General features: G+C 54.9%; 1 protein-coding gene across 1 annotated transcript in view; it reads right to left on the bottom strand.

Moving 5' to 3' along the window:
- MAN1C1 (mannosidase, alpha, class 1C, member 1) overlaps positions 1–14995 on the bottom strand; it is a 109452-nt gene that overhangs the window by 60726 nt on the left and 33731 nt on the right. The window contains exon 2 of the mRNA XM_004679387.2: positions 3386–3482. Coding sequence (XP_004679444.1) covers positions 3386–3482 — 97 coding nt within the window. The remainder of the gene's footprint in view (positions 1–3385; positions 3483–14995) is intronic.

Here is a 14995-nt window from a genome sequence, read left to right as displayed (position 1 = left end):
CAGGGGTCATCCCCGTTCCTCCCCCGCCCCCCACCCCAGGCGAGGATGCCGGGGCTCCCCTGCCCTCCCCTCAATGTGCCCCGCACAGGCAGACTCCCTGGTGACCGCACAGCCACAGGAGCACCGCACCAAGGGCCCCTGCGCCTGGCCTCTTCGCTCTGCTGTCACCACTGCCAGGAGGCAGCTTGAGTGACAAGCTGCTAAGTGACAGGGGCTGCACTCAGGCCCGCTGGCACTCAGTGTCCACCCTCTTTCTGCCCCCCCAGCTGGACACCAATTCCCCCACGTGACCGCCTCTCAGAGGAAGGGGAAGAGGTAGGTGGTGTCCTGGTCTGCCACAGATTCGGGAGGGGGCGTGGGCTATCGGGAGGGGTGCGGCTTGGTGACATGCCATCCAGGGGAGCCAGACCAGGTTTCCCTTGTCCTCCGTGCAGCTCCTGTAAGCCCAGCAAAGTGCAAACCACGGTGAACTCCTTAAACATCCCTGCAGACACCCTCCTGGCTGCTGGGGGAGGAGGCTGCAAAGGCCCGCGTCCACGCTGACGTGCCTCAGCGTCTGGGCAGTAGCACAGTGACTCAGCCAGAGCAGCAGGGCAGGCAGGGCCACTGCCTGGGCATCCTCCAGCCCGAACAGGGGGTCACCGTGAGGGCGGCTAGGGTCGGGATGATGTCACCCAGCCTCCACATGAGTCCCCAGACAGGAGGAGGGGCAGGAGCTTAATCCAGGCCACTCTGCCTCCTTCTATCTTTGGGGAATGGTTTGGCTCCGAAGCCCCCTGTGGCTCACCCCAGGCCAGAGCCTCCCCCTGGCCCCTGATGCCTCCTCGCCCTCATCCTCTTGCATGTCGTCCTGGGTCTCTGCATCAGAAGCCACAACGATCACGGCTACCGCCCATCAGCAGGTTTGAGGTGTCAAGCAGGCCCGATCTGGGCAGCTGACAATTTCACTAGCTCACTTTACAGAAAACTTGGGCTCAAAGAGATGTGACGTGCCCAGGGCCACTGAGCAGGAACAGAGACCGAGTCTGAAGCCCAGACCCAGAGGCAGCGACACACGTGACCCCACGCTCCTGTCCCTCTCCTTAGAGCACTGAGAAGGAAGCCCGAGGGGCCCGCGAAGGGCTGCCAGAGTAAGTCTTGGCTGGGTTGGTGGAATTTTCGCTGTGCCATTTATCTCTTATCTCTAGCCATCAGGACCAGACGTGACACCAAACAATCATTTGATGCATGAAAAAAAAAAATCAGTCAAGCTCAGTTCTCCTGCCAGGTGCCTGGGTCCCTACACGCCCTCCCTTCCCAGGACCAGCTGCCACGGCTCATAGGCTGGGTGCAGAAGGAAGACACTGAATAATGGGGGGCCCGGGCCTTGTGAAGGATGGCCTTGGGCGCCAGAGAACCCAGGGGGCTCAGAACTTCACATGGGTCGCCTGGGCCACTGCCGAACTCACATATTACATCACATCTTCATATGTACGTGGCCTTTCTTTCTTTTTCTTTTTTTTTTTTTTAATTTCAAACATACTCTTGAGTGACTCAGACTTGACAACACAAATAGCTCTGGGCAGAGTGAGGACTTGTGTCCAGGTGTTCCGACTTGACCGCGCCTGCTGCCCGTCTCCACCAGGCTCCATGCATGGCTGGGAGTTGGAGGGTTATTTTAATCACAAGGAGGAATTACAAGGCGCAGACAGTCAGAGCAGTAGCGGTGGCCAGGCTGTGAGCTTTCAGAGGTCAGCAGGCTGCCCTTCCCCCCGCCACCGTGAGTGCCCTGGGTCTTTGCAGACTGTGCAGAGGGAAGAAGAGAAGGCTTCCTTTATCACGGCCGTGATTCGGAGCAGCAGACGAAACCCCACATGGGCCACCTTTCCCCAGGACTGATGTGGGGTGTTCGTGGGAGGTCTGTGTCCTCCACAGACAAGACAGCGGGGCCCCTAAACTGGCGTCCACGTTTTGTATTTGAGGTTACAGGAACATGTGTCTTCCTCCCTCTGACTCAGGAATCTCTAGGAATCTCTCCTAAGATAACATTTCAGGCCCGGAGATGAAAACTGCTGCATTATTTTTAACAGTGAGAATTGGAAACGGCGTTGCCCAGCCCACGCGGGTCGGCCACGTGAGTGACGGCGCCTCCCCGGGACGGGCGCAGCCACAGAGCATCTTTATGAAAAAAACTAAATGAGCTGGGGAAATACTTGCGATGAAACATTAAGCCAGGAAAGAGAAAGGACATAAAACATAACGGAATAAAAGGCGCGTGGCAGAAAAGGCAGGGAGGAAGCGGGCAAAGGCGTGAGCGGCCGCAGCGCCGTGGCCGGCCACGTGTGTTTGCCGGCTTCGCACCCCCCTTCCTAGGACAGCCAGCAAGCAAGAAAAGGAGTTTCCCAAATTCAAAACGCCAACCCCACCCCTGTTCCACGGTGACCTGGAGGCGTGATGCTGGGGGGGTCCCCGTGCCACTTCCCCACAACACCCACTGTGACAGGCCACGCCGCACGTGTGTGCGTAAACCTGCGTTTACGGTTTTCCTCGGAATCGGCATCTGACCTGGCTCTGTGGTTCTAGACCTCTGGAGCCCGTGTCTCCAGGGCATGGGGAGCACAGGCACTGAGTCTCCCCCGCACCCCACCGGCCCTGGCGGCGAGGGAAGGAGGCGACCAGGCTGCCTCCAGCAACTTCTCCGTGAGAGGCCTGCAGAGGCAGGGGCTGGCGGCTCGGAAGGGTGTTAAATTTGAAACCTGAGGCTGTGCCCACAGTAAGGCTGCACCCACGTCTCTGGGAGAGCCTTTTGGGGCTCTGGGTTAGGAGAAGCCGTGGCGGGGAGGGGCAGGGGCAACAGTGACGCTGGCCACGGAGCCTTTTGGGGCTCTGGGTTAGGAGAAGCCGTGGCGGGGAGGGGCAGGGGCAACAGTGACGCTGGCCACGGAGCACGACTGTCCACACGGGCAGCGCCGGGCGGCTCCACCTCCAGCCAGCTTCTGCCTCCAGCCAGCTTCTGCCTCCCAACACGGCATGCGAGACACAGGCCCCAGGGCCTGAAAGGCCACACACGTGCCGGCCCCATCAGGAACATGTCTGTTTCTCCATGAAAAGACCACGGTCATCCCACGGCGCGTGCCGGGGAGCAGACTCACACCCGGTCTCTGTCTTCCAGAGCCCCGACCTTCCTGGCAAACAACTTCCCATCCCTCACCAACCCCGCTCATGTTTCCAAGTTCAGTTTTCAAAAAATAAACATCAGGTGCCCAGAGAGAAGTTTGGGTCTCCCCCAGACCTAGGTGGCTCAGAGGCCTGACGGGCCCAGGCCCAGAGAGGCGGGAACACAGCCCAGGGGTGGACAGCCACAGGGGACCCAGCGGGAGGGCAGGCCGTGCCCGCGTCAGCTCACCAAACATGCTGCCCTCGTAGCCGTCTTTCGTGAGCGGCCGGAGCTCATTTTTGCCCATGGCGTAGCGCTTGTAGTTCTGCCAGGCAAACTGCATCATCTGCAAGGAAAAGCGGGAGACAGAACCTGAGTGTGAAGATGCCCAACGAGGCGGCAGACTGGCCGCCTGGTTCCGCCCTCTGCCACAGGGTTTGAAGCCAGGTTCAACAACTCATCTCTTAAGCTGAGAAAGGCAAGTTCTCTCATCATTTTATTCATTGTCAACAGCCACCCCACCGCAAATCCAGAGTCCATCTGTGGATTCCTTAAGGAAGACACAAGAACAACTCAATTCCCACTATCCTTCAGTGAAAAGCCACCTCTTCCAGGAAGCCTTCCCTGGTTGGCTCTGGTTGGCTCTGGCCTAAAGCGGGCCCCTGAAGGGGAGGGAATGAGAATCAGGCACTGCCGGCCTATGCCAAGACGGCTCTGAGTGTGTGCCATTCATCAATAGAACAATCCCTCAAGCTAGTTATGGCTAATTCTGCTTTGTGGATAAGGAAACAGGACAAGAGATAACTGTCCACAGAGACCTGTCCACAGAGACCAGTGAGAGAGTGTTGGGAACCGGCGCCATGGCCTTTGGGTTGCTGCAAAGCTTCAGGGCTGTCTCCAAAGCCTGGTGCTACCCCTCATGTCAACATCTGAATCTCTTTTGAGTTCCTTGGCTTGATCCAGCTGGGCATCCCAGGCCCCTTACCCCAGTCGATCACTGCCACTTTTTTGTTTCCCTGGCTCAGCTCCATAAACTCCTGGAAATCAGAAATTACACTGTGTTGGCTCAGTTTCCCCTTCAGCACCCAGCATATGCTTGGCGTTATGGGCAGCAGTGAGCATTTGTCAAAGGCGTCCAGGGAATGGGGCCAGAGAGGCCTGGGTTCTAAGTCCACCTCAGGAACCTCACCTTTGGAGCGGGAACAAGAAGGCCTGCTTTGCCACACTCCTGAGAGGTTTAAATGAGAGAAAAGTAGCTGGAAATGTCCAGTTTCCAGCTCACCTAGCAAGTAATCAATACACACTAGTTCTCCTCCCTCCTCAGCCTTCAAAGTGCCCGTTTTGTTTTCCAAGCCTCGTCCACCCATCTACACCCCCTGCCCCCCAGCCAACCCACCTCCCCTCACACATCAGAGTCTCTGGGCTTCCGACGCAGGAGGTCAGTGGTGAGGTCCGAGACGGTCCTTCTAACAAGCCCGCGTGGTATGCCCAGGGCCACCCTGGAGGCCACCGGTGTAGCCCGTGTGATCGGCTCACTTCCTGGCCCTGGCGGCCTTTTGCGTTTCCCCTCCCATCTCCAGGCCTGCTTTCCTGCCTCGGCTCCCCACATTATGTCCGCCCCCACCCGCCTCCTCCATGCCACGGGCTGCAGCCCTCTGCAGGCACGTCTGGCCAATAGCATGGCGGTGCCAGTTGTTGCAGCCCAATGCCCAGACCAGGCGGGCGCCTCGCAGCCTTACAGCCTGGGCTCTCTGCGGAATGGCAGAATAATCTATTAAACAGTGCCATCTCTCCATTTCCCAGACGGTAAAATCGAGGCTCAGAGAGACAGGATATGGCCAGCATGGCCCAGCAACAGGGCTGGGATCTGGCTCGCGCAAGCCCCGGCCCGCAGACCCCGCCGCCACGCCTGGGACTTGGCTTCCCATGCAAATGTCACGACAGTGCGTGCCAGGCTCTCGGCGCGGGCTTCACGTCCTGGTTCCATTGCTCTGTTATTTTCTACTTATCTTGAATTGGCAATAACGGAAACTAATTATGGGGTACAAGCACTTCAGGGAAACTGGCCTCCTCCCTCAATCTCTCTTATCTGGGGGCCCCCTTGATGAAGTCAGTGTGAGTGGAGCAATGGGGGGGTGGCTAGGTGGGGAGCAGCAGGAAGCTGCTAAAGCATAAATGACAGAAGGAAAGAAGGAGCAGAGGTCGGGGGTGGGGGGAGGCTGTTCCCTCCCCCCCAAACCCCTCCTGCTTAAAAGACAGAGGGGGAAGTGGGCGTACAGGAGTAATTAAGAGAATCATAGGTATCTGCATGTTCTCAAAGGCGCTGTCACTGCAGGGACGTGGAGATGTTTGGAACGTGGCCTGTTCTCACAGCCATCCACGTCAGCGGAGGGGAGTGAAGGCACAAATAATCCCCGTGTCCCTGGGACCAGATTCAAGCAGCAATCAGAGCTGCTCTTAGTCACACACACACAGACCCGCAAATGCACACATGCCTCCCCCCACCTTGGGTCGTGACTGGCTCAGCCCAGGCGCTGGGTGAGCAGAAGACAGGCACCACCCCGAGGCCGACGGTCCTTATTCCATCTACCTGGGGCCCTGCCTGTGCCCGGGCACAGCTGGGCGGCAGCCTGGTGGGAATGATCTCAGGCCCCACCTCCGATTTCCCTGCCAAAAGCCTATCTTCCTCGGCTTCCCAGCCGAAAGGACAGCTGCAGGGAGACTCTCCCTAGGCGCGCCCAAGTCAGGCCTCCACACTACCCTGCTCTCTTCCCGCAAAGCCTCTGCAGCTTGAGGTGAAGCTTTTTCACTTGGAAGAGCTCTCTGCTGCCCAGCGCCTGCTGCAGGGGCTGAATGAACGTAATGAATGCTGAACGAACACCCAAGAAAACGAGCCTAGCACAGGCAGGGAGTGAAGGTCCACACACAGATAAGGCAGGTGGGATGAGCAGCGGCCCTCAGGCCAGGTCAAGCACAGGTCTCTAGGGAAGCTTCATGGCCACCCACACATCCTGGTGTACAGGTAGGACTGTGAGGGCAGGAGACACTCTCAGGCTAGAGCTGGAGATTCCTGGCCGTGGCTTTAGAGATGGACTGTCCCTGTCTTCATGCTTGGCCAGCTCTAGGACCTCAAAGCAGCTCCTCCTCCTCCACGCAGGCTCCTTAATAAGGACTCAGTGTGTCTTTGGACACGCCAGCGGGGGCGCCCGCCACCTTTCCGGGCAACCAGCTCAATGGCAGAGCTTTAGCACGTTCCCACATAGTCAGTGCACGTCCACTGTCGTCTGGTCAAGGAACGGCCAATTCATGTTCCTGCACCTCAGACCTCCCACGGGAAGAGCCAGCTCTCCAGTCATCTTTGGCTACTCACTGGCCAGCGAGACAGCCAGTCCAGCTCTTTCAACCGCCCCCTCATGGCAGAGCTCTGATCCCTGTCACCGCAGACCCCACGGCCTGAGGCTTTTCCAGAGTGGCCCACCGCTGTCCTGTTTGCCATGGCTGGCTCCACTCTCGGTAATGGGCAGAGCTGGAGTGCAAACGGCTGTGGCATCTGGACAGGTCCTGCAGGTACGGGGCACCTGTCCCTCATCCTTGCACCTGCTTGGACCCTGTGTGCAAGCCCATGTTGTCAGGATCTTTCTAGAACTGTTCCAGGGCAACCCAAAGTGAAGTGGGTTGCCTGTCGGTGGGTCCTCACTCGTGCTCTTAACATCCAACTGCAGACACACACAAAAAGGTCAGTAACTGGTTTCTTTACAAGGGGAAAAAGGAAAAGAACAACCCAGGATAAAAGAGAGAGAGAGAGAGAAAGTTAACGGATGCGTCCTACCAGTTCCACTGACCTGGAACCCCAAGAGCACGCTGAAAGCTAATGAAGAGCCAACCGACCAGTCACCTGCCACAGGGCCAAGAGAGACCCTCAGCCTAACATGTCCGGTTTTATATAAAAAAAAAAAAAACAAAATGGCTGCTTCCCTCCGCCCTTGGGTCCTAGCGCTCCTCCCTACAGTTCCTGGGAGCCGTATTTTCAGGGCCAGGAGTGGGGGTGGAGTCCACAGAGCCTGCATCTGCAGAGCTGGTTCAGGACAGTCCTCCCCCTAACAGCCAGATCTTACCATTCCACACGTGTGCCTGCCATCTTCGGGAAATCTGCAAACTCGCTGTGACTGTTACTGGTGTCTCCCCCCAAGTTTTGCACAGAAACATTAAATGTTGGGCCTGGGAGAAGCAGTAGTGAGGGGTCACGCTCCCATCCGGGCTGCTCTTAGCACGTCAGCCGCCAGCAAGCCAGGGCCCGGCTGAACATGTCCCCTGCCCCGTGTCGCCTTCTTTGTACGGAGATGCTGTGTACGACAGGGCTGAAATGCAGAAACACTCTGGCCTGGGACAGCTCCTGTAGAAAGGAGAGATTGTTTTCTGGGGCTTTTTTTTTTTTAAAAGAAGAACTCATGGGTTGGATTGGCACCGTTTGGTCTTAGAAAACTCATTCTGGCTCTTACAAATCATTATTCTTTGTTCTAACTGCTTGCAAATCGCTAGTTTAAAACCCTATTAGTCTCACGAGGATGGTTACAATAAAATAACATGGACAACAGCAAGTGTTGGCCGGGGTGGGGAGAAATTGGTGCCTTTGTAAACTGCTCGTGGGAACGAGAATGCTTTGGAAAACAGTTTGGCATGTGGAGTTCAATATGGAGGTGCCGTGTGACCTCGCAATCTCACTCCTTGGTGTACACCTGTGAGAAAGTGTACATAGCAGGCCAGAGACTTCCATCCTTGGTGAAGTCTGGGAACTTGGACTTGGTGGGTGCTCTCACCATTCTGTAGCTGGTAAGGGGGTGAGGTGTCCCCAAGCTGCACAAGGTGCTTGTGCTGGATGCCGGCTTCCTTCCGGGAGTCTGGCATTTCAATGTGTTTTGGGCAGAGGGCGCCTACATGACCAGCCCCCAACAGAAACCTCGAATGCTCAGCCTCCCTGATAGACAGCACCCCTTGCCAGTGGGGTGGTCACAGCTCAGAGCTGGAGGAAGTAAGTGTGTCTGTGAGGTCTACAGGAGGATGCTTGAAGCAGGGCTGGCCCCCTGCGTTTCTCTCTGCACTTTCCCTTTGCTGACTCTGCGTGGGGTCCGTTCACTGCAGCCAATGAGAGCCAGGAGTAGGACTATGGGCTGAAGCCTGGAAGCCTCCTAGTGAACCCCTGACACTGGCGTGGTGTAGGGACTTGAGATGTACACCCGAGGAGACCACAAACCCAAGTCTGCAAACAGCTGTTATGAGAATGTGAACAGCAGCACCTGCCTGCCTTCCTCCCTCCTGCCCCTCACCCTTCTTCCTTCCTTCCTTCCTTCCAGCAGAGTGTGAACCTCCCCCCCCCACACACACACATTACCACAAATGATGCAGCTGAGTTACCCACATCTGGGGAAATTGCAGGCTCAGGGCACCCTGAGAGCGCTGGGGCATCCCGCCCTCGGAAAAGCACCTGTGTGGTCGCAGCATCTCCCTGCCAGGTAAGTAGGCTATTTGTTGTCGCTGTTTTCTCTTTATTTCTCTCTCTGTTTACTCATTTTGTTTATTCATTTTCATGCCATTCACTTTCTCCTCTCAGGTGTAGTCCCCATAAAATTCCCACCACCAAGTCACCCAAGAGCCTTCACCAGTCTCCTGTGCTCTTCCCTGTTTCAACCCCCCCACCTCCCCTGCAGAATGACTCTGATTTATAGATGCCTGCTAGTTTTGTCTTTTTCCCCCTTGATCTCTTATTGGCTCCCCTATATTCCTCCTATAAGTGAAGTCACGCTAAAGTTTTCTTTCCTTCTTGCTATTTCACTGAGCATCATCCCTTCCAGCTCCACCATGTCTGCAAGTGACCTGTGTTTATCTTTTGTGCACATGCAACCACATCTCCTTGACCCAGGCATCTGTTTCTGGGCACTTAGGCTATTCCCATATCTTAGCTTAGTCCTAGCTGTATTAAACACAGGCATGCAGGTGTCCTTTTGAATTAATGCTTTTGTGACCTTTGGGTAGATTCCTCGGAGTGGAATTGCTGGGTCATATGGTAGCTCCCTTTTTAGTAACTTGAACCTCCACACATTTTTCCATAGTGGTTGGACCAGATCAGAGCACTGCCAAAGTGGAAACCTCCCAAATGCCAGCTGACTGATGAATGAGTGTGCAACTATACACGACGGATTAGTATTCTGCCACAAAAAGGAACACCGCATTGATACCACAACAAGTCGTACCGTGACAGCACTGTGCTTAGTGAAAGCGGCTGCACATAACAGAACCTACAGCGTGGGAGTCCTTGAGTGAGAGACTCCTGGGCCAGGCAGACCCCTGTCTGTGGGGAAGGCACTGTCAGTGGGGCTGGAGAAGACGGGGCAGGGGGAGGGGTGTCTGCTAATAGCACGGAGCCTTATAGGGGTTCTAAAATTGATGGTGAAGATAATCATACAACCCTGTGCATATAGTAAAACCACAGGAAAAAGGTAAATTTTATAGCATGTGAATTATATCTCAACAAAGCTGCTATTTGTCTATATTTTTCAAAAAACCATTCAGGAGGGCAGATGACATGTCAACTGACAGGACACAGAGGAAGACACAGCACATCTGGGGTGTCCTTGCCCAGAAGGCAAACCTGAACCAAGCCCCGGAGATGAGCAACACAAATGGTGTTTTGAGGACCATTCCAGACGGCAGACTGAGAAGTGCGACCTTGACAGTGATCCTGGAGTAGAAACCTAATGGAGACGGTTACTGTTCTGGCTATTATTACTGCTGTTGCTGTAAAAGCCAATTATCAAGACAACATCTGCACTAGATTGAAGGCTCAGGTGGTATCATAGTGGTGTTAATTTTCTGATTTTAATGTTTTTGATGATGTAGGAAACTAACTTTTTAGAAATACACAATGAAATATTTAGCAAGGGGCATTTTGTTGGCAACTTGTTCTCAAATGTTGACAAAACAGTAATGTGTGTGTAGCAAAAGAGTAGGGTAAAATGTTAATATTTGAGGAATCTGGGTGAAGGATAAATGTGAAATGTTTGTTAGATTTTTGCTACTTTTCTAAAAATCTGAAATAAATAAAAAAAAAAAACCAACAAGCAAGCATTAGGGAACTTTCTGGAGGTTGACGTAATTTTCACCCAGATTTATATATTCCAGGTTCTGTTTTCCTCCACTTTTTAAAATTAGTTTGTCAGTCTCTTACATGTCTATATAACTCTGGGGTTCCACTTTACCCCCCACCTGTGTGGCTTCTTCACTCAGCCTCCATGTTTCCTCCAGTTACAAACTCCAACAGGTTGTGCTTCTGCCAGGCTCCTCAAAGGCCCTAAGGGCCTCTGGGCTTAGCTCCTCCCACACGCTCAGGTCAGAAGGGGGAGCAAACGAGGAACCATCCATTTTAGTTTCTCTGCTGATAATTCTGTCTCCATGTTCAAATGCTCCAATAATTACATCACCATGTTCAGAGAAAGGAAGTGCTGTCTCTGTTCTCCCTGATCCAAAAAGAAAGAAGCCCCTCTTGGTTGCTCTGAGCATTTTCCAGAAGTCCCAGCAACCTGAATTCCCACCCCCTGTTCCCTTTCCCCCCACATCTGGGTCACTCAGTGAGCTCAGTTCTGTACCCCACTTCCCTCCTCGGCATACATCCTTCCAATAGTTCTGAAACAGGCTGACCCATACCCGCCTGCCTTTTCATGTATGCAGGGTAAATATACAACCACCCATCACCTGACTCTCACAACCTCAAATACTCCTACTTGATGGACTTCTGCCCACTCTTTCCACACTCATCTTTGCTCTTCCCAGGGATGGCGACATAAACTTTTTCCATTTGATTATGAAGACTTTGTGAGTGTCACTTTTGATAGCTACATGACAGCAAAGCAAGTGGGCCCAGTGTCACTGACTGAGCCTCCCTTCCCGAAAGCCGGACGCCAGTGACCACCCCTCGGAGCCGCCACGTTACAAATGACGCTTCCGCCACGCTCTGTGCACAGCCCTTGCTCCACAGGCCGAGGAACCTGCGTGGCAGAGACTCTAAGAAATCCCTAAGGAAAAAAACCAAGCTATTAACATTGCCTTTCCTTTAAAAAATTAACCCCTGGCCCTCTCTGGTGGCCCAAAGAGTTAGGACACAGCACTGCAAGCCAGCCGCAGCCGCTTCAGTGCAAGTTTGATTCCCACCCCGGAGGTGACCCACATGGCGCAGCAGACTTCTCCTGACCCGCCCGCTGCTCCCCTCAGCAGTGTGCTTCGTTGGTCCACCTGTTCTGCTCCCCACTCTGTCTCTGGTGAAGCCTCTCACCCCTACACCTCTGGCCTGTACCCCATAGTTCTGTAAAAATTAAAATTAAAGTTAAAAATTAAACCCTGAGAGCATGTTTTACCCAGCATTGTGTGAAATTCGGAGACTGGGAATATAATAATTTTGGGACAGTAAGTGAAGCAGTTCGCTTGAGGAGGCGAGACTCCCATCGCCCTCATCAGCGCTGACCTCCGGGCAGCTCCGGCACTGCCCGTCTCATTTTATATGGGTCCTTGGCAGGACAGGGATCGTCCCCATTTACAGAGAAACATGCCAGGGCTAAATAAAGACAACATGCAAAGTATCAGATCAAAAATTATTTCCCATGATCCACACAAATGCTCATTCTGAAATATCCAGTAGAAAAGCAGGATGCGAGGTTATGAAGTCCGGAATGGACTGGTCTGTGTACTAGTGTTTTAAAGAAAAAGACTGGGAGAAAATGCTGACAGTGGTTCTGTCTGACAGCAAGAAGCTCAGTTTTGATTACTTTTTTCCTGTTACCGACCTGCATGTCCTGAATTTTCTATGACTGTCTAGGAATGTTTGTAATGTGAAAATTAAAGGCTGCAAAATGAGGAACAGGACATGGTAGCACGGCCCCATAGCTGCTGCCCTCTGAGCTTTGGGACGCCATGCAAGGCGATGAAAAGGAGTATTGGAAAGTTGGCCAAGAAAGACAGAGATCCAGTGACCTCTGGGGCAGAAAGAAGCAGTGGTCCAGCGGCAGAGTTCGGGGCCAGCTCGATGACCTGGTCGTGTCTGACAGAACCATATGTTCTTGGCAACGGGGAGGGAGAGAAGTCCCTCGCAGGCAGGTGCTGCGAGCCAGAATCTGAGTCAACGGGATGTCAGTGCCAGAGCACGAGCTTCTGCAAAGCCACGTTCTACAAGAGCATGTGAGACCCAGATGGAGAAGTGGCTGCCAAGGGCAGGATGCAGAAGTCAGCACAGCACAGGCCGGCCGGCCTCCAGCAGCACGGCCCGGACGGCCAGGCAGCCCGGCATGGCCCCAGTGGGGGCAGGGGCAGCCTGGGCAGGCCGGGGCAAACCAAGAACATGCCTAAGAATCAAGAGGCGTGAGCACGAACACCAGTGGGCTGTAGGAATACCCAACAGCCACGGGGTTGGGGCGCGGGGGGTGTCCTGCTAGAAGGCAGCTAGCTCTAGACAGTCGTCGGAAGCCCTCCTTCCAACATCCGTGACTGACAGACTCCAATACACCTAACAATAGGCCACAAAGCCTTCCCCTCACGGTCCCACAAAAGCAGGGCGCAAAGCCCCAATGGCAGGGACCGGGGCCTGAGACAGCTCTTCAGTGCCCCCTCAAACCAAAGCTGTCCTTGCCCACCTGAGCAAGTCACAACCTGAAAATGAAGAGTATGCACTGGTTGGAGGCGACATCATAACCCCGTTTAAGATGTGCTCTGTCCACCCGTCTCGGAGGCGAGCGGCTCTCCCGGGGAAGCGGTGAGAGCCGCTTTGTCATCCGCCCTCAGAGGCCCACCCTGGCGGCAGAGCCCTGAGCCACGGGACCGAGGCAGGAAGGGCAAAGCCTGGCAGACCCCTCAGAGGCGGAAAATGAATAGAAGCTCTGTGCTGGAAAGTCCTTTGGGGGCAAGCAGGGAGGAATGAGGTGAGACATTCCCGGCCTTCCAAAATCCAGCACGCGACAGGACCAGGCCCGGCAGAGGCCCAGACCGCAGATGCAGTGTCTCAAAGCCGCCAAAAAGGGCGGTGGGCTTTCCAGTCGTGACAGACAGGGGCACACCTGGGCCGGGGCCCCGTGGGCACCTTGCACAACAACACCTGGGCCCGCTTGCAGGTGGGTCTCTGGGGACCCCCACATCTTATGTTCTCACAGACAAAGGGAGAACGTAGGGTCAGGGTTCCCTTCACTTCCAGCACAGTCCAGGGGAGGAGCAGACTGCCAGTACCTGAAGATCATCACATTAGATTTCTCAATCCTCCTGCACCCCTTGGTGCCCCCCAGAGTGATCCGATTGGAGACTGCTGAGGAGACATCCATGAACACGCCACGCGGTCTCAGCTCCAAGGCTGGGCGCAGGTGGGGCTCGTTGTGCCTGGCAGGCGGGAGCACCCGGGAGGTGTCGCCAGCCCTGTCCCTTTGAGCCGCTGACTGCCAATGTAGGGGATGAGAATGGGCTCTGCGTCCCTGGGCCTCTGAGGTCCAGAGCCCCGTCCATGGGGTCCGAACTAAGCAGCGCCAGGAACCTCCCGCCAGCTGTGTCCAAAACACACCAAGGTTTGAAAAGCTGCTACAGGGCCGTAGGGGCCTTGAGAGAGTCACTAAACTTCTGAGTCTCAGTTTACACATCTGTAAACGGAGGACAGGAAGATTTAATCCTTAAAACAGCCCTAATTGCACAGCATTTAGCACAGCAGTTGGTACATAAATGTGCTCAAATAAAAACAGGTAGGCTGGTGTGGCAGCCTGAAATAACGACCCAGGGATAGTGATTATTAGACAATTTAAGATGAGTCCAAGTGAGGACTCAACTGGACTATCTGATGACTGGACTCTGCTTGGCCAGTCACAAGTCGGAACAGAAAGAAGGAAATAGCTATTTTCTCACGTCAAACTCTACAGCAATCACCCTGCGGCCGCCCCGCAGCCCGGAGGCCTCGGCTGTCTGCTTTCCTCCACAGCTCACAACTACTCACTAGCAGGTCTGCTGTGAGATGACATCTCTGACCTGAATCTCTGCCCGCCGTCCCCACACTCCACTGTCCCCGAACCCCAGCCTGATCCCCTGCTTCCTCTCTCGCTTCCCCTCACCCCAGGCTTTCTCCAGACAACCACAAGCTCTCCTTTCAAAACACAGACCACTCAGCATCATCCCTTCAGGACGCCAGGCCCCGAAGGCCCGCCTGTGACCTCTCCCAGCCCCTTCCCTCTCCATGCCTCAGCCACGCGGCCTCTGGGCAGCACCTTGGGCACAATACGGCCCCTTGCCCCACACAGGTACCCAGAAGGATGCCTGCTACCGAAAGTGCCCACATCCTGGTCTCTGGAGCCCATGTATACGGCGCAGGTAAGAGGGAATGAGCAGCTGACCCTGAGGTGGTGATGGGCCTGCACTACCAGGTGCTCAGTGTCATCACCAGGGTGCTGGAGCGATGGGGAGACAGAAGGGCCTGCGTCAAGGTGGCTGCCTTCAGGCTGGAGGAAGGGGCCGCTCGCCGGGGACTGCAGGCGGCACAGGAGCTGGGAAAGGCAGCTTTCCTGCCTCGCAGCCTGGCGTCCACTGGCTGGCCCTGGACTCTGACCTCCAGAACTGTAAGAGAATACACCTGTGAGAAGTCACTGAGGTGGTGTGATTTGTGACCGTGGCAACAAGGAACGGCTGTACCCCTCAGCGCCTCTCCACTCGCCCGTGCAATGGAGTGGACAGGTCACCACTCCATTCACTTTCCACCAAGGTAGTAGCCCCTTTAAGACAAGGACTCGGCTATTCTGGAGTGTGGGTCCCAGCGTTCCGGAACCCACTGTCCCCTCCTGCCTCCTGCCATCG

This window comes from Condylura cristata, unplaced genomic scaffold, assembly GCF_000260355.1.
Source record: "Condylura cristata isolate star-nosed mole 26May11 unplaced genomic scaffold, ConCri1.0 scaffold00008, whole genome shotgun sequence".
In the NCBI taxonomy this organism is placed as follows: domain Eukaryota; kingdom Metazoa; phylum Chordata; class Mammalia; order Eulipotyphla; family Talpidae; genus Condylura; species Condylura cristata.
Note: the sequence above shows the minus strand (reverse complement) of the source record. Positions and strands in the feature narration are given on the sequence as shown.